Here is a 24,309-nt window from a genome sequence, read left to right on the forward strand (position 1 = left end):
CGGAGCGGGCGGGCCCGGGCCGCCCCCGCGGCCCTGCCCGGCCCCGCCGTGGGCCCGCCCGGCGCACTGGCGCATGGAGCGGGCCGGGGACGGCGGCGCGATGGCGGCGGCGCTGAGGGCGGCCAAGCAGCAGCTGCGGGCGGAGCTGCGGCAGCGCCTGCGGGCGCTCGGCGCGGCCGAGAAGCAGCGCCAGTCCCGCCTGCTCGGGCGCAAGGTGGGTGCGGACACCCGGGCCCGGCCAGGGCCGGGCACGGCTCGCAGGCGAGCGCGGCCGGGACTTTCCAGGCCCTGCCGGTGATCGAAACCGTGACTCAGGCGCCCTTCCGCCGGGCGGGGGTGAGCTCCGCCTCGGAGCCTTCCCTCGGCTCTGCGGGGCTGGGGGCGCCGGAGTGACAGCAACTGCTGGCGGCTAAAGCTGGGCACAATTCACCCCGGAGCGGTGGGCACACATCACCCTGGGTGCTGGGGACACCCTGGAGCGGTGGTCACACTTCACCCTAGGTGCTGGGGACACTTCACCCTGGAGCGATGCAGCCCTGGGTGCTGGGGACACTTCAGCCTGGAGCAGTGGTCACACTTCACCCCTGGGTGCTGGGGACACTTCATTCTGAAGCAGTGGTCACTCATCACCCTGGGTGCTGGGGACACTTCATTCTGAAGCAGTGGTCACTCATCACCCTGGGTGCTGGGGACACTTCAGCCTGGAGCAGTGGTCACTCATCACCCCGGGGTGCTGGGGACACTTCATTCTGAAGCAGTGGTCACTCATCACCCTGGGTGCTGGGTGCTCACCACTCTGAGCGGTGGTCACACTTCGCACTGGCTGCTGGGGACAGTTCTCCCATGGGTGGTCACACCTCACCCCTGGATTTTGGGGACAATGGGGGTAGACTGCCATACGCCCCAAGCAGGGCTCCTCGGGGGTGGTGGCAGGTGTTTATCTCAGACATTTCACACCAGCCTGGCTCTGGCCTTACATACAAAACCCAGCCACTGCCTGATTTGGACTCTTGTTTTATGTTCTGTCATCTCCCTTCTGTATCTTCCAGCGGTGTTTCTTCCACACAATTTTATTTCTAATATAATTTTCACACTCTGAAAGATATCAAGCAGGGTTTGCCTAACTGGTATCCTAGCACAGAGTGATATGGGTATGTACTTTTGAAATGTCCTGTTTGTGTTTGGATTACACAGTTTTTATATAGATGTATTTTATCATTTTAATAAACATAATAAAATTTTATTTTGCAGTCACTGCATGTAATAGAGCACAGTTCTCATTTTTTTTGCAGCACCAGCGGGTACTTCTAGATGATCTACATTTATATGGTTATTTTCCTGCCAGAGGCTCTCAAATCATTTTATCGACTTCATTTACTACTAATGTGTAGCCACTTCATGAGTGGGATGTGGCAGCACAGAAACTTTTAAGTTGTAGAAAGTTTTAACTGGAATTTATATAACCCTTTTTTTTCTTGGGAATGCTTTTTAAAAACATATCTATATGTAGTGTCCTACCCTCATGATAATGCATTTTAGTAATCATACATCCTAGACTTAAATCTCTTGAATTTTAGCAAGTACTGGTATGCATCCCCTTCAAAAATTCAGAGTCCTCAGCCAACTTTTAAGCACCTAGCCCATGTAGTACTGAATTTTTAGGAGCCCTCAGCCTTTGTCTAATTGCTGCTGATAAACACAGCAACACAGCACTCATTTCATCTAGTGAGAGCACTCTAAAAGATACAGCCTTTGTTTTGCTTAAAAGAAGGCATCAGGAAATATGACATAAATTGAAATTATCTTGCCCTTTTCTTAATCTGACACAAATTGAAAATCTCGAGCTTGCTTGAGACAGAGTGGCTCTGTGCAAGTGGCAGAAAGTAGAGTTGGCTTCCTCATGGGTGGTGGCTAATACAGCAGGCATGGAGAAATTTTGGAACAGGCTGAGAAAATACTTGGAATTATATAAGGCCAAAAATGTGGCTTTGTAACATACATCAGTGCTTGTAGCTAATTAAAATAAGCAAGTTATTTTATAACACCTAAGTAATATTTTTAGTGGAAAAATCTCATTTCAAAATAATCTTTAAATTCAAAATGAAATAGCTTCACTGGCTGACCTAGCCACCAGTATTTAATTAGCTTCTGGGTGATTATTCTTTTTTAATGCTTATGTTCATGATTAAAGTCATGCTATTTGCATGCTCTGATTCTGAAAAAATTGCCATCAGCTGGTGAACAAAGGAGAGATAATATTTGTTAAGTGTGGAAATTTTTTCAGTCTTCTCAGAAACTGCTCCGAGTCATAGCAGGAGCATCTACACAATTCTGAGAATATCTGAAATTGTGTCTTCCTGCTCACATGTGGGTTTACATCTTCAACCTCATTTTTGTTCCTTTACAGCCTGATTAATGTGTTACTGGATACATCAGAGCAGATGGGGCTTGTGTGGTTCCCAGAGCACACAGCCCTTGTCTGAAAGTCTCAGTATCTCAGTTTCTCTCCTCACCAAACCCATGAGAGGTTTTGGCTTTGGAGGCTCTCAACATGAGCCAAGGCTGTTTTCTGGAGTCTGCAGTTGGACTAAACAGTCTGCTTTTTGCAGCAAAAGAAATTCTGGTCTTTTGAGAGCTTAATCCTGTGGAAAAATCCATGTGTAGGGTTAGACAGATAGAAAAGGAAATAAAATACGGTTTGGAATTAAGATGTTTCTGTGGCCAAGCAACACATACACCATCATTTAGTCTGGAGTGTTTATTTTTTTTTCCCTTACAAAACTACATCTGTCTTCTGAATATTTCACTTGGGTTTTTAACTGCTGTGATGGAAAGAAAATAAAAAATGTAGTGGGAATGTATATTGACTCAGATGGGGCATTTGTATCTCCAGACAAGGCCAGGGCAAAGGCTAAAGCTCATAAGAGTGAGTTACCCTGCAGTTATACAAACACTGAGCAGGGCGTCTGGTGATCTCTGTTCTGTGGACAGTAGAGAGTTTCTCAATTGTCTGATATTTTTAACAGATTTTTGTCTAAGTGTGTAGAGTAAGAGTAAATCACATTTAAATGAGTAGGGGCACATTTATATCTGTTTTGTCCAGATGTAAGTGGCAAAATATATACGGTGCTAGAGAATGAGAAGACAAGCTTTTAAAAGCCTCCTTTCAAATTTTAATGTGGAATTCAGTCTGGAATGGGCAGAGACAAGTGGGGTATGAGTCTGCTAACACTTTTTCACCATATAAGCATTTTTTATTTTCCCTCCTATATTCAGCCTTTTATAAGCCCAGCACAGAGTCTCATGAAAAGCAAAAAATGGCAAGGCCAATCCTTCCTTCAAGCTTTGAAAAATGTGCAGTAATAAGATCAGCTGTTCGAGGCAGGTGATGTTTGAAGTCATGTATCTCATCCTGCTGGAGGGAAGACATTCAGGTTAACAAAAGAAAGAGGGGCCTGTTCTTGGAAGACTTTGTGCTCCTCAGTCATCTGCTCTGGTGCTGATTTTCCTTTGAGTTATTATCATTGAGGCACTTCCCACTCTGCCTGGGCCCAGATGAGAGGTGCAGCCTGTAAGAAGGATGGAAGAAAAGGAATGCTAAACCCTCTTGGCTTGCATAAGCTGGCAGTTCTGGCCTGCTGTATCTTTCTGCAGTGATGTTTGCTGGGCATTTGAGGATGTCTGCACTGTTATGGCACAGATCTTTAGGGGATTGGAAGGTTGTCTGCAATATCTGTTTTTTGCTGGCTCAAACCTGTGTTGCAGTGTTTAGTTCACTAGATGCAAAAATATGCCTATTTTGATCTTGCTGATGGTAGAAATGTTGGACTAGGCAACAAAGTCAGTTTATTCTCTTTATGATGCATCAAACTTTGTATCTCTACCCTTTTCAATGAATATTTTGTATTAAATGAAAGTAAATTGATCTTTCCAAAAACTTTTCATAAACCAGTTGTGTCAATTTACCATGTAGGTGATTGACCATCCCAAGTACCAAGAATCCAAAAGAATTGCAATCTTCCTGAGCATGCCAGATGAAGTCCAGACAGAAGAAATCATTAAGGACATTTTTAAGCAAGGCAAGGAGTGTTTCATCCCCCGTTACAAACCTCAGAGCAATCACATGGACATGCTGAAGTTATCATCAGCTGAAGACATGTCTTCACTTGCTTTGACATCCTGGAATATTCTTCAGCCCAGTGATGATGACACTGCAAGAGAGGAAGCTCTTGCTGGTGGTGAGTATTTTCTTGCTGCATCATGGGATTGCTGAGCAGGAGTAACCTGGAGGCTGGTAGGAAATACTTTGATAGCAAGAATGAAATGAAATGTTACACCTTGTTTTTATGCATTGTAGACAGATGCTCCTTTCTCTTGCCTGTTTTTCTCTACTCTGTACCACCCTAATGACATGCCAGCAGAGCAGGAACACAACTGCACTGATCCAGCTGAAAGAAAACTCAGCCCTCCACATAAATCATCTTCTTGGTCTGATCCGTAACATTCTCAGCACAGTCTCAGCCAGTGTCATGTAGAGGCTTGTAAAGGAAAGAGGAGCTTGCTGGGGGTAGTTTAAGCTGCCACTGAAAGTCAGGGATTCACAGGTTTAAGATGTACTCTGAGGACTTTGGTTTGTGCTGCCTGAAAGGTTGGGAACTTCTCAGGTGATGCCCATAGACTGAGAATTTTCTGAAATCTTTGATCCTTCAAATTGTGTTGCATGGATGAATCACAGTGCTGATATGGAGCCTGCCCTTGTAGAACAGCTCTCTGGACTGAGACTTTAGACTGAAAATAAAAGGACTTTGTTGGCCTGCAGTCTTTTCTAGCATCATTCTCTCACAATTTTATTTTGACCTTGTAATGCTGTCTCAGACACTGAATTCTTCATAGGGTTGGAAAGGTACAAGTTAATTAAGATCAAACTTGTGTGTGTGTGTTTTGATCCCCATATAACCCAACTCTTAACCTAAAATTCCCCAACTCCTACTTGTAAACAAGCTTACTTTTTGTGTATTTGCATTCATTACTTGCATTTTTTCAGTAAACATTTTAATGTCTTCTCAAAACATCTGCAGAAATGTTTAATCTTAATAATGGAAAACTCATATTGAACTCATGCTTTAAACCTCAGCCTGGGAAGATTTTCTCCAGGTTGAAATTCACCATGCAGACAGCTTCCACACCTCACACACTTGCCAGCTTTTTAGTGCTTGGTAAAGGAACATAACATTTCTATGACTCTGTTTGATTGAACTTGGGCTTGTATTTGCTTTGGGATGCCAATGTACTTTTCCAGAATGCTTCACCATGTTTGTTTCTCTTTTATTTGGTCATTACCTCTTTCCTAATTCAGAATCCTTTCTGTGTCTACATCTTAGCTAGCAAGGGATTTCACTGCCTTATACGTTCTTCTTTTCAAAATTTAATATTTAGCACTGTTTGATGTTTTTCCAATGTTTGTCAAAAAATTGTGTTTATTGGTGGGATTTAGGGACTTTTGAAGGTAATAAAAAATATCCAGAGTTCTGTTGACTGAGCTTAGTTCAGACACTCTGGACAAGCTTTTGTACTACTGGTGAGCTGCTGTTAATTGAATTTAGCAAGTCTGTTGTAGACATCACAGAGTAACCACACAATTTGAGGTATGATGGGAGCAAGGACTTCCAGGTGTCGAGTGCACTGAGATGTACCTGGGTGCCAGACAGTGAAGGTGGGGAAGGCAGGAACACACTTTGGTACCTGGCTAGTTCTGGAGTTGCTGCTTCCTTCTCTGCACCAGGCTGTGGGCAGAGAGCAATGCCAGAAGGGCTCCTGTGCTCTACAGAGAGGTGCCAAGAGACCAGCTGTAAGAACTGATGTATGTCCACGTCAGACTTGTTCTGCCTGAAACTCAATATTAGTCTGTTTGTGCTGTTTGTACAGTAAATTTGGAATAATGCCATTTGGATTGGAAGTCAAACCTTGGTCCTTTATCCTGGAACAGTTTTTGTAAATTAGAGAATTAGTTTCGTTTTCTTCCACTGTTGCAACATCATATACACACTACCAATTTGTCCCCACAGAAACACACACTTCAACCCAATATGTCTATGTATTCCTTTTGCTATATTTATTGTCATCTATTACATTTTTTTGAACTTTGGTACATTTGCAAGAATGCAAATTGCCTTGCTGCTACATCCATCCTCCATTGTTGGAATGACACATGGATGGCACGTTTATCTCAGAGATGTTATCAAATACTTTGGTGATCTGAGGCATTTACATTGTTATTAGGAGATAACATGGTGTTACATTAGTAATGTTCCCATGGCTGGCATAAATTACTATGTAATTTCCAAGAAATAGCCTGCAGGTACATAAATAAGCCATGTCATTTCTGAGTGTATTCATTTTGCATGACAAAAAACTTAAATTCACACCATCCTTAAAACATCAGACATAGTTACTGTTAAGAATAGCTCAAATATAAGACTAGGTATAATTTTTGCATAGAGTTTCCCAGTCTTTGGTAGCACTCATGGGCAATGTTGAATTGCCCTCCCTTTGGAGATGATCCTTTTTTCTGTTGGACCCAGGGTTTGCCTCTTTTCATCTTGGCAGTACTCACATCACACCGTGTTGGCATAAACAAAGATCACTGCTTTTGTGGTAGGAGAAAGTCTGTCATCTTCTCCACCATGTGTGGGTGTCTCATTGGCATGTGAAAAGTTGCTTTTGTTAGGCTATATGGACACAATAACAGAAAGAACAAAGGTGGAAGAAGTTCAGATATTTTGGAGTAGGGGTGTGTGTAGGTGCATGACTTGGTTCATTTCCAGCTGTATCTGTTGAAAAGACTTAGACAACTTCTGGGGCAAGCCAGTGGTACAATTTCCTAATAAGTATCAATTCCCATTTTTATCCTTGCCCATCAGAGGTATAAATGGGTTTTGCCCAAGGTAATACTGCTGATGAAAGTCCAGGCAGGTTGCAGTATTTGTTTACAGAAGTGTAGAAACCTTGCACAACTTTGGAAGGAGTAAATCAGATAAAACTGTACTCCGTGTTTGCTTTTTATCAGTACTCCCACAGAAGTTTAAAAAACATTTTGCCAGCAGCTTCATTTTCAGTGTGGTTTAGGGAGGTGTTGTGATTCACTGAGCTGGACATGGGTTTCCTCATTTGTAATGTTATTTATTATTACCTAGACCTGCTCTGAGAACTATTAGGGAAAAGCTAAATTATTCTTCTGAAAAAGAGATTATTCTTACTGGGACACACACACACACAAAAAAAAAGATAAAAAGACTAGGTTGAGTGTTTCCATATGGTAAAATTCTTGGAGGCTTCTTTGAAGGGAGACACGTGGCCAGGAATCTCAGGTGGAAGGCTTGGACCTGAGCAAATATGCTTAAATGTTCATAACTGAACTACTGACTGGTAGCTGAAGGTGTGCAATAAATTATAAACAGCTTTTCTAACATTCACCTGCATGATGGGAGAAGGGGGTTTGGCCTAAATAGTTTTCTTGGCCAAAAAATTAAGTGTTATTAGAAATGATGGCTCTGAATCTGCTTACTCTAATGGATTGGGATGTGCTTTTCTAAGAAATGCAAGAAATGGGATTATGTGTACAGACCTAATTCACCCTCTTAATCTCTGTCAATTCTGCCCTGGTGTCACAGTTCATTATTACATGGGCCTTGTCCCTCAGGTGTGAACTCCCTCAGAGATGAACCCAGGTGAAATGGTCTGGGCTCTTTCAAAGAGGCAGAAGATGAACTCTGCTTGCTGTTAATGACTGTTCTAGGGAGTATCTGCTCAGTGGTTTGCTTTCTCCCTGCCCAGGTTAGAGCTGCAGGCCTCTTTACTGTGCATTATTCAAACCTCAGGATGGAGATCTGCATTTCTGTATGGGCTCTTCATCACTGCACCATTCAGTGATGTAAAGGTATCAAGTGGTATTTACTGATGGAGAAGCAGCAGCAGAGGCTCAGGATCCTGTTGCAGCCTGAGTTGTGCAGAGGAGCTGCCCCCAGTGAATACAGTCTCTTTTGCTTGTTTTTCCAACTTTAAGTTTTCTTCTCTCTTTCCTTCAAAAACAATAATTTCCCAGATTTGTCTCAGCCTCGAACTAAACCTCCTCTTTCAAGCTTTAATTTCTCTACCACTATAATGTCACTTTCTATCCTTCTGCCCTTTGCCCAGCTTCTCTGAAACTCCCTCAAGTGTCCTTCTCTGGCCTTTCTCTCTGTATTCCCCACTTCCTCCTGCTCTCAGTCCCAGCCTGTCATTTCAGGGGCAGCTGGGCCAGCATAAATAGCTTGTCCCTGCCAATAGGGAGGAGACAATGTGTTTGTCTTTCACTTTTCTGCTTCCAGACATACAAGATTCTCCATCCCAATTTACTCATTTCCTTCCCCACTGTGCTGGCTTCTTTCTCTTTTGCCTTGGCTTAGAAAAACTTGTTTTATAGTACTTTCCCCACTAAATAGTACCAAAGACATATTTTGTGATTGTTTCTTTTGGGCAGTGCCTGATTAAATAAGCTGCTGCCCTTTCTCCTCCTCTTGGTCCCCCCCTGTCCTCTCCTGTGCCAGCCCAGATGGCCCTGCAGCCACGTTGGGACCTCTACTGGGAAACCAGTCTTGGTTAGGAGCAGCCCAGCACCAGCAGAAGTTTCTTCTCAGAACCACCACACAGGTTTGGACTGATGCAATTGAAGGAAGCTGATGGTGAGGGGTTGTGAAAATGGGTGCCATGCCAAAAAAGTCTCAGTGAAACTTCAGTCATCATTTCCTTCCATGTTTCAGTTCCCAGTCTTGCCCCAGACAGCAGGAACAGCAGCAGCCAGTGAAATGAAAGTCCTTTGGAGTCCTCACAGCTGAGATGGGTCTGGCAGGAGCTGAGCCTGCAGCTCCACGTGCTCCATCTGTGCACCAATACTGGCTTAAGGAGTTTTCCCTCCTTGTCTTTTCAGCCTATTCCTGCCTCTCTCTGGTGAGCTGGATCAGCCTGCTGCTCTGGGTGAAGATTATTCCCTCCTTTCCCCTCTCCTGTTTTTGTTGGGATTTTTTGAACCCAGATGAGTGGATCCAGTTTACCCTGTGCCAGATCAGTGCCATGTGTGTGGCGAAGGGGGAATGAGGAGCCAGGATGGAGGGAACGTCCCCTGTGGCTCCTAGAAAGAGTCAAGGGGCCACCATGCAGATGTGACTCCAGTAGTGGCACAGGGAGGGGGGACATCTTCAGAGAGCCCCAGAACTCACCCTGACAGTCTCTCCTAAGCCTGTGCCAGCTTTTCACACATTTGCAGCATTGCATAAACCTGGCTCAAATGGATTTGAACTGTGCTGAAGCCACATCACTACCAGTGAGGATGCTACAGGTGAGATTTCAAGTTCCTGCTATAGGGCATGGAGCAACAGAGTTCCTCTCCTTTTTCTTTTTTTTTTTTTTTTTTTTTAATATTTTTTACTAGCTGTGATCTTGGAAACCAGTGAACCATTTTGCAGGAATAAAACAAACATAACCCCCCTGCTCCCATCTCAGTTTGGCATAAGTACCCAAGCTGAAAAATGTCAGCAGTTGACAATATAGCATCTTATATGTAGGAATGCTGAATAATCTGCTGCCACTCAACTACAGCATAGTGCATTTTTGCTTTAAGAAATGAATGTATTAAGAACTTGAGTTGTATTTTGTAATTTAGTTTGGAGACTTCTGGCATTTTCAGCACTGAAAACTTTGGTGGCCTACTGGTCACGCATTTGTGTTGTAACTTCAAGATAATAAGTGCAATATTAGCTAGATAATCAATGCTTTCAATGACAGTAAAAAATTTATTGTTAGTAAAAAGATCCAAATCTGAAATAAAATAAGGGAGTATTAACATATGTCTAGCAGCAACTTCTTGCAGCTTTGTTTTCATATAACCTTTTGAATGTTGGCTTTTAAGGTTAAGGTAGTTTTATCTTTCTGCCCTTTTAACTTCCAGAACACTGTGAGGCTTGCTGTAGCATAAATTACAACAACCTGCTGGTAGCAGAGACAGACAGGGACAGCTTACCTGGGTGCTGGCATTTACTTTATAAGGGTTTATGCCAGGGAACATGATTCTCTTGCAAGGAAAATGCTGGCTACCTCTAGGCTACAGTTCCAAACCTGGAACAGTTTGAAATTATTCCTGAGTGACCATTAACCCTGTTTGAAACTTTGCCATCAGGATTTGCCCTGCAGAAGCATTTTTGTCTGCAGAAACTCTTTTTCACCTGTCTTTAAATTCCTGCTATTTATTCATGCATTCAAAGATTCTGCATTTGCTGCCAGGACTGATGGCCTTGTGATGCCATCAGTATTCTTAGTTATTCCAAATTTTAGCACAGTTCTTGAGAAGTGTGACTGAATTGATGACAGCACAGTCTTAAGAGGAATAGGCTTTGACTTAGAACTGCAAAATAAAATGGGATTTAAAAAAAGGATAATGGGTTCCTCCCCTACCCCCCCAAAAAACATGCACCAGAAGTGAGAGGATTTTGAAAGATGAGGCACATTAGAGTTTAGAAATAAAAAACACTTGTGAAAGAAAATGCTGTGGCTTGAAGGAATAGGGAAGGTCTATTATCCTACTTCAGCTGTCCATGAAGGCATAATGGGACCATACAAAATGATGCTAATCATTCTGAAAAAAGATATGTAGTAAACAATGCTCAGAGGTAGCTGGGAATATTTAAATGAGCTATATGCAGATGGGAATGTATCAAGAATAAATGAAATATGGTACGAGAAGCAGAGATGTTAAATGTTTCTGCTTAGGAAAAAAAAAAACCCAAAAAAATACCCCAAACAAGATTGTAAAGTGATTGAAGGTACTATTAGATTTTCTTTTCCTCTGGGAGACTTGATTAAAACTTGCAGTACAAAATATGTCAAGGGATAGATTATAATTTAAAATCTTTTTACACTGGTCATAAAAAGAAAACCTGAGAGCATGGCACAATGCAAAATTGAAAATCGAGGCTTAGCTGCTAATGTAATTTATTTTTTAATGAAATGATTTAAAGTTTGGAATGAACTTCTGTTTGGAGACAATGATCCATAGTATTTTTGATATGCAAAAGAAGAGCAAAATTCAGCGCAAATGAGGCATTAACATTCTGGTCATGAATCTTGCTGTGGAGAGAGGATCCTTCCCCTCACAGTGCAGGATCTGGACATGCAATACAGCCTCACATGTTTTACAAGAGTCAGGAAATCTCTCAACTTGGAGCTGTGTAGCAATAACTGAAGGATCTTCTACCTCTGCAGCTGCAGTCCCCAGATTATTGCCTTACAACAGGTTCTGGTTTCTCTTTCCAGCAGGCATTTGGAGCATTCCTCTAAGCATCTAATTTTATTTGTATTAAGCCCTTGGCTGTGCTGCCTTCCAACAGCTGTGAGTTGTACTGGTTAGTTAGTTGTAATGTGAAATATTATGTTCCTTATTATGTTAATATTATATTATGCTCCTGCGACATGTGAAATATTATGTTCCTTGTATTCATTTTAAATTTGCTGCTTTCAGTTCAAGGGATACTTCATTTTTCTATGATGAGAAGTAAATAAGGATGTTTGAGTTACATTCTTTTTATTATTCATTGTTTAGTTGCACCTGTACTGTGAATACTATTGTATTCTTTTCTATCAAACTTTGACTGTTTTATTTTTCTTGTAGTGAAGCTTTTCTGTAGGAGTTCCAGCCATTGCTCTTTCAACATTTACAATCTCTCTGATGTTATTCTGGAAAAAAAGATGCCTGGGAGAAAATTTTATGCCCAGGTAAAGAAATACTGTGAAATGCATGTGGTGGCACTGGAGATGTTAATTCTTTCTGTATAAACCATAACACTGCTTTTCAGATCAGCTCACTGGGCAGATCTCTCAGAGGTTTCCACACCAGTATTCCACAATGACACATCATTACAAAAGGGCCTGTTCCACTAGAAAAGATCTATAAAATAATTTTATATTATTCCATCCTGCTTGTTCTTAGCAGGTAGAGCTAAGAGCTTCCTTGAGATAAAACATTTCAGGTGATAACAGGTTTTCCTCAGGGTTTTTCTGCATCCCAGCCTTCAGCTGAAAGATGTGTGACTCCATCCTGGCACTGGGGTGTCTTTCCCCTGGAGCTGGTCTCAGCCCTTCCCTTGAGGTCTGCACCAGCTTCCAGAACTCTGTGAAACAGCTCAATAATCAACACCTAATTTGCTAAGTGAAGGCAGGCACTTTTACCTGAGTTTCTCCCAGTGCTTCTTTTCAGAAACAGGTATGACACAATACAGAGACCTTTTTTTTTCAGGTTTTTAAAAAAATGCTCTGAAATGCAAAAGTTCATATGTTTTTTATGGTGTTGCTTTGTAATGCCCTTTGGTGTCCTTATGTCCTGAATCTCCTTTGTGCAGACTAAACCATGAGCACTGTGTGGTTTAATTTAATACCACCCATGCCAGGGTGTCCCGCAGTGAACCTGAAAGGCTGAGAGCTCTGAAACACTACAGCTTTTTGCTTCCATAAAGATCATTAAGGCTTTAAAAGACTGTTTTTCCTTGTAATCATCTTAAGTGTCACATCCACGTTTGCCTTCTTGCAGAAAACTCATCAAAACAACTGAAAAGATTACTTCTGCTGTACTCAATTAAAGTTTGAAGAGACGTGAAAGCAACATGGGCAAGGGCCTTGAAGTCACTGCAAGTGACTCTCAAGGGTTTTGTTTCAAAGGGCTAATTTTGCTCCAGTGAGTGTGAACAGTAGCATTGTCATTTTTTTTCATAAGAGTTTCCTAGAGACAGGAGTCTTTGAAAGGTAGATAAGAGGTGAAATTCATTTCTGAGTGTGGCAGGAGCCTGTACAACTCATGCAGGAGAAATGCCAATGTGCAAGTATCTCTGGCTGCAGTAATTATCCAAACAGACATCTTTGTCTCCCTTTATTTTCATCTTTTGGGAGGGAAGACCCAGCACCAAGCTCATCTCTGTGCACACACTCTGGGGAGCAGGAGAGGAAGCTTTTCCCTGCTGCCCACCTGTGTGGGGAATGGGGGTTGAAGATGTGCTTTGGTGAGACAGCTCTGCCCTCCTTGCTGCCAGAGAGGACAGTTCTGCTGCCCTTTCCTTGTGCCCAGCTCTGTGCTCCCCTCATCCCCTCATGCCAGGTACCATCTCTGGTACTTGCTGCTGAGCAGATTCTGCTCATGAATCTGGCAGAAATTTGTGACTTTTTTTTTCCCCTTTCTTTTTCCTAGCATTGGTGTACTGCCAGCTTAGTGGGCTATTAAATCAGGTCAGCACTTTTCCAGCTACAAAAGATCTGTTTTTCTGGCACAGTTAATCCCTGCTGGTTTTGCTGAGATTCAAAATACACAGTTATTCCTGTGGATGTGGGAAACTCCTTGGACTGGCCCAGAGCCACTGGTTTTCAGGGAGCAGGACATTCATGCTGCTGTTTCATGGGGTAAGGATAGCTCTGGATCTTCATGTTTGGTGTCATGCTGCGCTCAGTCCCTGCTTGGGCTGCGTGTTGTGCACGTGAGATGGGAATGAGTTTTTTGGGATGTAGATGAGGGCAGATTCCTGTCCAGGCGTGACATGAAGCCTTTTGCCGGCAGGTGTCAGCATTCCATACATTTACCATGGAGCATTGGTGTCATTTTGGCTGCTTTCCTATAATTAAAATCTCATCTAGGCATTGCTCTCACACACACAGGAGAGCAAATGCTCCAGCCTAATTTCCCATAAAAATTGGGGATTGAAGTGAGGGAGGGATAGGATTCCAGGGAGAACCGGATTTTTAAACTGTGCAAGCTTAAAAAGATAAAATAAAATCTTGTGACGGAAGAAGCCGGATTTCTCAGCTGTTGTGGTGTTAACGCATTTGACAGCGACTATGAAGGTGCCATCACCTCCCAACCAGCTGACTCTGCATGTACAATAAGCCCTGCCTGTAAGCAGCCTGATATTCCCATCAAGTGGTGTCACTCCTTACAGGAGAGCCAGGTTTTCCACTGACTTGGAAGTTGTTGTCTCATCTCTTCATATTTCATGAGTAATTTTGCGTATTTTATGATAAGCTATCTGGTGTGTGAGTCAAAGGGTATTGGAAATATTGGTAGTGATGCATAAAGTATTGAAAAAACCCCAGATGATTCACCTCTGTCTTATTTTAACTTAAAAATACCCAGACAGAAGTATGCAAAAGAGGACCAAGAGTGAAGACATGCACGTGTATCCAGTGGGAGTATTCAAATGAATGCTCAGGCAAACACCATGGAAGTGTAGCTGATAAGACCATAAAGAAATTCCCATAAAAACACAAAGATCCTTGTATTTTAGGATGCAGCAGTATTCCCACATAAACAGTTCAAGCATCAATGCTTTGTGAGTTTCTCTAAAGGAGCAGATTTGTAGTCAGCATTTGCTGATTTAACAAGATATGTTGATGTGCTGTAAAGTGGCTCTAATGCCATTTCTCCTCTCTTTGGAGTTGCTCCTTGGTACATCTGGTTTCAGAGTATTTTGGTGGTTTAAAATCACAGGAGAATCCAGGTGCAAGCCTTGGAACCAAACATTTTTGATTGCCCATGTTTTCCCAATCAGACTGTGCTCGCATATATGAATATCAGAAACAGATTAAGTCATTTTTCACAGACTGATGACTGGGAAGTTCTAAGCTATTTTTTCCTTTACTCTGAATTTGCAATACCAGACATTTTGTGGGTGGCATTGAGTGATCATGTTTTATTTACAGGGCTTATGCAGGCTCAATGAATAATAGTGAAAAAGAAAAATAATTTTCAAATTTTCTTTTAGGAGGAGCTCTGAAAATGAGACTCTGGTCCCCATCTTACTGTAAGTTAAACCTCAGGGGAAATGAGTGTGATGGTTATAGCCTCACACAGCATTTCCACATTGTGAAACCAGCCAGAAACACAAGTCTTAACCTTGTACAGAAGCTTTTCTGGTGAAACATGAAGGGACATTTATCTGTGGAGCAGGATAGGTTTGTTTGAGCAGGGCTGACAAACTTTAGCTGATGTTGTTCACTGCACTTAGCTTGTCGGATGCATTGGCACTAAACCTGCAAGATTTTGGTTTAATTCAAAATCAGAGGTATTTATTTGAGCACAGCTCAGTAGCAGAGGAGCTGATCAAGCAGCTTTATTATGTGTTTTTGAGATTTAATAACGGGCAAGTGGCTGCCACTCTGTTGTTTTAAACCTTTATGAGTGATGGCTATCATGTAGCTTCTCAGGGAGGCAGATAAATATTTTATTATGCTGTAGTTCAGCAGGGCAAGTGTGAACTGTGAAGACCAATGTTTCATGCTGACACAAAGCACTGACATGGATGAGCAGACAGATAAACGCTGAGTTGCTCAGTGCTTGCTTGTAGATTCTGCTGATGGTTCTATTTTCTGCAAAATATTTTATTGAAGTAATAACAGAGGCTGTCTGTGTCATGCCAGTGGCAGGGGCACCAGGATTGCAGAGGAGATAGTCTGCTTGGCATCTGTATGGCTGTGAAAGGTGGGGTATGGGTGTGCAAAATGTTCTTTGGAACACCAAAGGAGACAGCACCTTCCTGCTGCCTGCAATTCCCATAGACAGGAATGAAAATAAAGCAATTACCCCTGGTATTAAGAGCATTTCTCCCTGTAGGAGTTGAAGTTTTGAGGACTTAATGGTGTGTCCCAGAGCAGGAAGCTGTGGATGGAGCCTGTGAGATTTGGATGCTTTGACTTTTGATTCCTGTGCTGGGTATCTCCTCTGGCTCCTTCTGCAGCAACACCCTGAGATGAGCTCAGTTGGTCAGAGCATGGTGGCTGTGATGCCAGGGCTGTGTGTTCAATCAAGGTGGTGTGGGCTGCTCACTTAAGAGTTGGGCTCAATAATCCTTGTGGGTCCCTTTCAACTCAAAGTATTCTGTGATTCTGGAACAACAGGTGTCTGAGAATAGGTAGAAAACAATGTGTCCTGCTGATGTGGTAATGCACAATTAAAGGTGTTCTCACAGGGGAAACACCTGGAGGAAAAGCTACTGACTGCAGTTTAAAATGAGCTGGTTTTTTACTCTGATATGAAACACAACTTTAGGTCCTGTTAGGTATCTGGGACCTTAAGGAGGCTACAAAATGAGAACTCAAGGAGAGCTTTTTATGAACAGCCAAGGTCACATATCTACAAGAGAAAAGAATTCATTCTTCTCAAACTCATGTCAGTATTACAGGATATTTTTCATGTAGTTCCCAAGTAGGTGCAGAGACAAGTCAACGGGGCAATGTGAATCTGGAGCAACTGAGGATGTGGTCCTTCATGTTGGAACTTGAGTTTCCAAGGGGATGAGAATTCACACTGAGCTTCTGACAGTGTATCATGTAAGCAAATAAGAATTATCAGTTAAAAGTTTCCTTTCTTTTTAAGGGATTGTATTTGCATTTTAGCAGACTAGCTTGGGTCAAGGCAAGCAATATTGCTGTTTGTGTCTGCAATCCTCTGAGTTACTGGATGTGCAGCTCATTGGGTTTGGATGAATGCCTTTTTTTCAAATGTTTATGAGCTGCAGCAAAGGATAATGTTTTTGTCTCCTTGGGCATGTAACAATGTCTGTCTTCTCCAGGGGTTTGTGGGGGAAAGAGCTTGTTTCCTCTGGAAGCAATCCCAGCCCTTTGGGAACCATGCACCTCAGCAGGGTCTGGATCAGGTCTGTAGTGAACAGATCTGGCATTTCCCTTTTTGATCTTATACCAAGAGACAAGTGAGAGCAGAGATGGTGTGCTCAAAACCCAGGGCAGGTTTTTTCCAAAGGGCAGAAACCTTTTTATCTGGAAGGAAGCAGTAAGCGTTGGTAACCTCAGGAGTGGTGCTGGGGCACCCAGGATGTTCTAGGAGAAACCATAAAAGGGAAGGGATTTGTTTTGCTGCAGCATAAGCAAAATATTTTTGTGGAGTTGTTTTCCCCTAGATCTGGTGATTAACTCAGACCACAGTGTTAGGTGCGGTGTAAATACAGAACAGGGTGGTGATCTTATGTGTTGAAAGCACACACCTACCCAAAAGGCCTAACTGTGCTAATGTTGACAATAATTAAAGTTGCAGTGATGACTCTGTCATTAATTAGAAATTTCTGAGTTATTCCAATCCATTGGCTCATACCCTGCATGTCACCAAGACTAAGATATTAGGGATCAAGTCATTGAGTTATTTTTTTCCTCTCTGCTGGGGTAGCAGATACAGAGGCAGCAGATGGTTACTGCACTCTTCATTCTGAAAAGTAAGGTTTTCCTGAAACAGGGTTTGCCTTTTAATCCATTGTGGTCTTTGCTAGGTCAGAAAAGGACCAAAGTAAATTTTCATTCCTTGTAATCAACAACTTTTAATTACTCATGAGCTCAGCAGAGGTTTTGCACAGATCTGACATTGTTTATGGTGGCACAGCAACATGAACACTCCTTTCCTTTAAACAGAAAGCTTTTCTTGGCCTGGTTCTTCTGCTCCTGCACCTTATGAAATCATTTATATCTGAGCAAAGCATGAGAGAGGTGGTGTGTGTGGAACAAAACCAACCACTGGAAAACTCATTCTTGCCCGAGGTACCAGATTGTGAGGATCCAGCCATCCTTGTGGTGATGGAGTAAACAATGCACACACTTCTGTGCTTCAGGGGAAGCTCAAACTGCACAGCTGCTGCTGTGAGGAGCAGCAGCAGTGACCTGGAGCTGATCACTGTTGACCTCTTGTAGGCTCAGACAGCCTCTGCTGCGAGCGTGGTTCGTGTGAGCACATTGCTGTTCTTCACAGGCACACAGGAGCTGCTGCAGCTCAGCCTCTGCCCCATCCTCTGACAGTGCTTTTGAGGAGAGGATCAAAAGAGTCCTAGCTCCCACTTTGATGGGTCCCAGGTGCTTTGCTGTGCCCACAAAGCAAGTGGCAGCAAGGGATGAGAAGTGGGGATGACAGAGTATTTCAGTTTCAGCTTCCATTAGGGATGTCAAGCTGTGCAGGGGAGATGAATGACCCCTCACAGCGGGTGACGACAGCCTGGTGGAGCCCCTTCGAAGCTGGGAGGAGAGAGGCCATGCTGGCTGCTCCTTCTGAGGGCAGAACAAGTCCCCAGCAGTCTTTACATGACCTGTATCTGTTCAGTTTGATGGACCCTTCTATAATTAACCATTGTCAAGAACACTTCTGAAAATGCCGGCTGGCATTTCAAATAGGAACATCAGATTAAGGAGAAGAGAGGTAATGAGGTGCAAGGAGAAAATCCTTCCCTGAGGAACAAATCAAACCTGATACCATCATGAAAGGTAATGAGAAATGCACTGCCAAACTGAGGTTCACTGCGGCTGCCTCGAGGAAACGAAACTCTGTATTCTTATTTAAAACACTCAGAGGGGATGCTAATGCTTTGGTCTGCCGGCTGTGTCAGGGCATGTGCAGCTTGCACACCTGCCTCTTGAATGTAGTTTTGCCACACATTTCGTTTCTTGAGTCCTTGGGCCAGTCATTTCAGTCCTCAGTGACATAAGGTATGTCTACATCACTGTAAGGGTGTCAGTGCAAACAGAGTGTGCCTGTACACCCACAGGACAGGTTCAGAAGCTGTGACTCCATCTACACTGCCAAACAACACAGGGATAAGTGGCACAGATACATCTTGTCCACACTTCACAGAACTTGGCCTCTCTTCCTTTGTCTGGAGTAGTCAGACCTGTCCCCTTCTGCCTTTACTGCACAAGGCAGTCTTGTCCCCTGGAGCAGTCATGGGTGTCACCTGGTCCGGCAGTGCCAGACACTGTGCTGACAATTAAGGTATTGACCACCTGTGATCCTGTAAATCAATTTGTTTTCTGGCTGTGCTGCACTTAGCAGTATAAATGAAGCCTGTGTGGCCGTGTCAGCATGGCTGTGTGCCCACACTGATAGATAAGTCAGGGTTATTATTTCACTCATGGTGCTACACATTTGGAGCAGTTGTAGCCACAAGAGCTTATGCCATAGATACACTGAGTATTAAGTGACTGTCATCATAATTATTAACCTTACTCATATACCCAGTAGCTTAAAGTGTGCAAGAACCATGGATATTCTCTACATAGAAGTTGGAGCAAAATGTTGTTGGTTGAGATAGTGTTTCCAGCAATTTGCAGACCACATGCAAGTTTTCCAGGAGAAGCACAGCTCACCTGTAACAAAACTCTCTTGACTGTGGATGTGCTTTCCTGGGCTCCTGGCATGTGGTCTCAGGACCCTTGGGGATCCAAGAACCAGCAGTTAATGTCTACAGACACGTGGGAGACAGTGGACATGGCAAGGAGATGGGCAGATGTCAAATGTGAGACTTTCCTTAACATGTTTGATGAGGCACTAAAACACCTGATGTGGTGTTTGATTTTCAAGTACCTGCTCTGTCGTCTCAGGGACAAGGATGCCATTTCACACAGTGGGCTGTAAGAGCAAGGGCTAGGATGTGAGGACAGAGAAAGCCACAGTCCTGAGTGGCAGGCAGTAATCCTGCAGGGCTGGGAGAGCTGGGGAGCATGAGGACCCCGTGCCACAGGGGGCATGTTCTTATCCTCAGCTGCCATCCTGTTGATGTACCCTCAGTGCTGATAACAATCTTAAGTGTCTGCAATCTTGGTCTCATCTGTGTGTCACCTCTCTTCCTGTGACAGCTCTTCCCCCACACAGCCACAGAACCACAAGAGGTTTTTTTCCTCCCCAAGTTACATGTCAGGGAAACATTTAGTCCATGCAGCTCTCTGCCATCCATTCTAGATCTTGATACAGGATTTGGGACTAATGCTGCTCGAGCTGCCCTTGGGCTTCTTGCAGGGTTAGTTGTGTCATTTTTTCTACCAAAAGTCTTGAAAGACATTTTACTTAAACCTTGTGCAGTGTGAGTTGCATGAATATCAGAAAACATGTTGTGAATCAGAGCAAGGCAGTCAGTATTGCTGTGCTCCACAGAAGAAAAATATAAGGGTAACCATTACAGTATTTACAGCATAATTCTTCATATTGAGGTTTTCATAAGATTGTTTGAGTTCTCCAACTTAAAACCCCCATGATTATAGAGGAGCCAACTTGTTAAAAGAGTCCCTGTTTCTTCAGAGAACCCAGAGGAAAACAGTGCTTTAATACATCTAAATTCACTTGAGGTGCCAGTTAAACTCCACAGAAAATATATTTCTTCCCTTCACTGTCTTTGCCACTTTCCTCTTTCCCTAGTGTTTCCCCTGACTTGTCTTCTTCGTGTCTCTAACACAAATGTAAGGAGAAATGGCACCTTTTTGCTCTGCAGATTTGCCCCTTGTGTGCATTCTTCCTGCCAGCAGCAGACTGCAAATGTTTCTGCTTTTTGTCTCGAGAGGCACCTGGAGTGAAAACGACTGAAGCACACTGTGAGGCAGAGTGTGTTTAGTTCTGTGCATCATGACTGATTGGAACTTACTGCTTTTGGGCCACCTCAATACCTCCACAAGGCTGATGTGAGGCAGGTTGTGGAGAAGATAAGTAGGAGTAACTTGGGGAGGATTTGAGCTGCAGAATCTATTCCTGAGCTTGCTAACAGGGAGCTGGTTGCTAGGTCCTAGCCCACAGGCCTGACAATTGGCAAGAGCAAACCGAGGGAATATGATGTGGTATGTCCAAACTGTTGTACATGGTGGTACCATTAAAATGACATCTCTTTTCAGGGAGACCATAATTCTGCCTTTGGGGCTCTTTTTGTTTACCATTTTCACTGTCCTCTGAATCAAAAGTTGACTGCAGTGTGGTAAAACACCCCGACTCCTTTTTAATCCAACCAGTATTAATCTCTGGTCTGTGCCTTGGCTAATTCTCTCCTCTTACTCCCCTGACCTCCTTAGAAAAACTGTGCTTCTTGCTGGATTTGCAAGATTGATGTTCTCTAAGCATTTTGCACTGTGTTACCTTGCATATTTTATATCAATGTTCTAATTAAGACATCAGATCCTGATGGACGAGTGCTCATGTCAGTGACTCTTCTCTGAACAATGAAGAGTTGAAGGAAATCTCCAGGAGCCTGGGAAGTGTGTGCAAATGAGTTGGTCTTATGTGAACTGTTAACATGCTCTTCCAGGCAGAGTTTGGAGCTGATATGTGATCTCAGATGGGAATCCCTCTAAACTGAAAAACTCTGCCTTGCTTTGGCTTTTCCAGTACATGCTCCCACACATCTCCTTCAGTGCTGGGCATCATCCCTCAGATGTACTAAAAGCAGCTCAGCCCAAAATGGCAGGAAGGATTAGGTGTGGACATGGAAAAAGCAGAAAAATACTTGACCAGGTCCAGCCTCTGCTAAAGGAGCAGAGTCTGGTCACAGAAAAGCTGCTCAAGGCTAAGCACTGTTCCTGTAAGAAGGCAGAAGCAGTGGACTGAGACTCTGTATTTTCTTTCTTTCCAGACTCATGTCAGCTGTCTTTTAGTCTGTGCTGCCTTTCCACTCCCTGCCCTTCTCTCACTAAGTGTCTGTCTGCTACAGCAGCAAGAAATAAAAGACTTTCTTGGCTTTGTGAAAGGACTAAATGGGATGTTCCTGGGTTCAGGAGTCAGCACCAGGCCAGTCCAGCTCATTTGTTTGGAGGATGTCTGTGCAAGACTTGTCACACTGAACGTGGCAGCCTTGCAGAAGTGACAGGGATGTGCAGCAGCCTCCATGCCTGGTGGTCACTGCTCGTGGCAGACGGTTTCAGAGATGGGAATCAGCTCCTGAAACAGGTGTGCAGCCAAGTGTAAATTGGAGCTGGCTCCCTGGCATGGTGCTGATCCACATCCCCTGACAGAGCAGGAGCAAAGCAAGAGCTCTTGTCTTTTTATCTGGAGCTGCTTGGTGGGGTCTTCTCTTGGAGTTTCACCAGCCAGTCCAGGTCATTAGCAGATTATGCTTCTTCTCTCAGCTTTTTAACTGATTTTGAGTTCCAATAAAGTGCAATCTCACAAGAATCCCGGAAGGAAGGATATTTAGGGCAGGCAAGCAGAATGCCTCTGTGTGCTGCTGGAACAACAGAGAAAATTGCTGGAGACCAAGAAAGAAAATCCTTTAGGGACAAAAGGAGCCTGACACCATGAAGGGAAAAGCCTTCAAATCTTCATCTTGGTATAGGAGGGCAAATTACCATTTTCAGAATACATTGTATTCAAGGATTTTTGGGTTTGGAAGGTCAAGAGAAGGTTCATGTCATCTTACAGTGGTGTCAAGAAGATGTCTCCCCTCTCTCTTACACATCTTCTTTTCATCCTTTTTTTCCTTTTCTATTTTGTGTCTGATGTTGAAGTTCATTTGATTTTCTGATTCCTCCTGCATTTAATTTCCCTGAGTTCAGTCTCTGTCTGATTTAGAGTCATAATAATTTGTATTTGGAAGTGTGGGGTTAAAATGATAAAATAAATTTGTCAAAATGCAGGGGTTTTTTTCCCATCCAGCTTTTCAAGATCTAATTATTTTTCAGCTGAACTAGTACGCAATTGATAGATGAAAATGTAAATTTACAGGTTTAGTATTCAAAGTATTTTTCATCTGATCAAAGAAAGGGAAGCATTTTACAAAACACAAAGCCTGTGTTCTTGCAAATGTCTGAAGTTATGTGGTTGTAGTCAAGCCATCAGGAAATCCACAGGGCATCCACTAATGCTTATTTCATTTTTCTGCAGGAGGTCTTGACCTTATCTTCATGCCAGGCCTTGGGTTTGACAAAAAAGGCAACAGATTGGGAAGAGGGAAAGGATATTATGATACCTATCTTGAAAGATGTATGAAACATCCCCGTGGAAAGCCTTACACGATTGCTTTGGCTTTTAGAGAACAGATTTGTGAATCAGTGCCTGTGACAGAAAATGATGTTCCAATAGATGAAATCCTTTATGAAGACTGCTGAAAGTGTTTTGATACCAACCTACCTCCAGAGCAAGCAGCCAAAAAAAGGGGTCATATCCATCAATCATGTTTTTTTCTAATTGTCATGTATGGCTTTGGGACCAATAAAATACTCTATTTGTGTTTGGGGGGAAAAACTCCAAAAAAACAGTGTTATCTGTGGTACTAGTAGTGAGGATTGTGTTGATTTGCTTCTAATTAGCAAATATCTGGAGTGAATTCTTATTCTAGAATCAATACAAACAAGAACGAGTGACTGTTTATTACAGTAAGGACCATTTCTCCTCATAATATTTTTGAGGTACAAGCTTCTTGATACTAAGCAGTTTTATTATTCTGGTTTAAAAATGAACTGTCTAGTAATGACAGCTGTTGATCCATTCTGGAATTAGATACTTGTAATGGTAAAAGTTCTTAGCACTTAAATATTTTGTGCATCCATGAGGAAAACAAGAAATTGATGGAGACCTCTTAGAGTAAGCTGGAGAAAAATGGTGATGGGGAAAAAAAGCCTTAGTTAATTTTAGTGTATGCAGTAATTTTGACTGCTGACTTGGCTCCTTGCAGGTGTCTTAAAATAAAGGGAGTACCTGTTAATAAAAAAGGTTGATGTCCATAACTTTGGTATGTTCTTTCCTTTATCTGAATACAAGATTGTAATGTAGTCTAAAATGTGGTCAAGGAGTTCTCTATCCAGAGACAGCTCTTTTTTTGTAAAATAATATTCAAAATTTAAGTTTTCTAATTTTGTACTTAAGCCATTCGTAATGTGTGTGTGGTGCTATGTTAAAAAATGAGAGATGCTGAGAATTGCGGAGAGCGGGTTTTATGGATGGAATAAATTGTTGGGTGGAAGGTTGGTTGTTCTCTGCTTCTCAAGACAATCATGAAAATCCAGAAGAAGAAAGTGAGTTTCCTCTGCACACTGTCCTTGTGATATAAGAGCACAATATTTCCAATCAGGATCAATCAAACGGTCAGAATTTTGTGTTCCTTCTTCAATGCAACTTCACCTTTTCTATGCATGTTTACCTCTTCCCTCAATCAATAAATCAGTATGTTTATTTTCACCAAACTACTCTGTGTCATCATGAAAAAAATCCATAAATTCTCAAGAACCAGCTCCAGAGTGGAAAAACCTTAAGGCTTCCTCAACAACAAATGGTTTTGTGAACAAAACCATGTCTGCAGTACCCATGAACATTTTCTTCTCAGAGTGCTTGTATTCAGTGCTGTTTCCATTCTGCTGCCACAGGAGCTATTTAAACCCTCTGGCTCTGGGGTGAGCATAGGTTTAGCAGCTGAGGTCTCTCTGGCCTGTGCTCCCTGTGCTTCTCCATCCTCTGCTAACCAAGGTCCCTCTGGACCCCTCTGCTGTTGGCCTGCTGGGCATCCC

General features: G+C 42.8%; 1 protein-coding gene across 1 annotated transcript; it reads left to right on the plus strand.

The window, feature by feature from the left end:
- The first annotated feature begins 73 nt into the window (after positions 1–73).
- MTHFS (methenyltetrahydrofolate synthetase) lies at positions 74–23,988 on the plus strand. The gene is made up of 3 exons (XM_036390022.1): positions 74–214; positions 3,974–4,238; positions 22,691–23,988. The coding sequence occupies exons 1-3, from the start codon at positions 74–76 to the stop codon at positions 22,912–22,914; spliced, it is 630 nt and encodes a 209-aa protein (XP_036245915.1). The 3' UTR covers positions 22,915–23,988.
- Positions 23,989–24,309: the final 321 nt, after the last annotated feature.

Source organism: Molothrus ater, chromosome 13 (assembly GCF_012460135.2).
Source record: "Molothrus ater isolate BHLD 08-10-18 breed brown headed cowbird chromosome 13, BPBGC_Mater_1.1, whole genome shotgun sequence".
Classification (NCBI taxonomy): Eukaryota; Metazoa; Chordata; class Aves; order Passeriformes; family Icteridae; genus Molothrus; species Molothrus ater.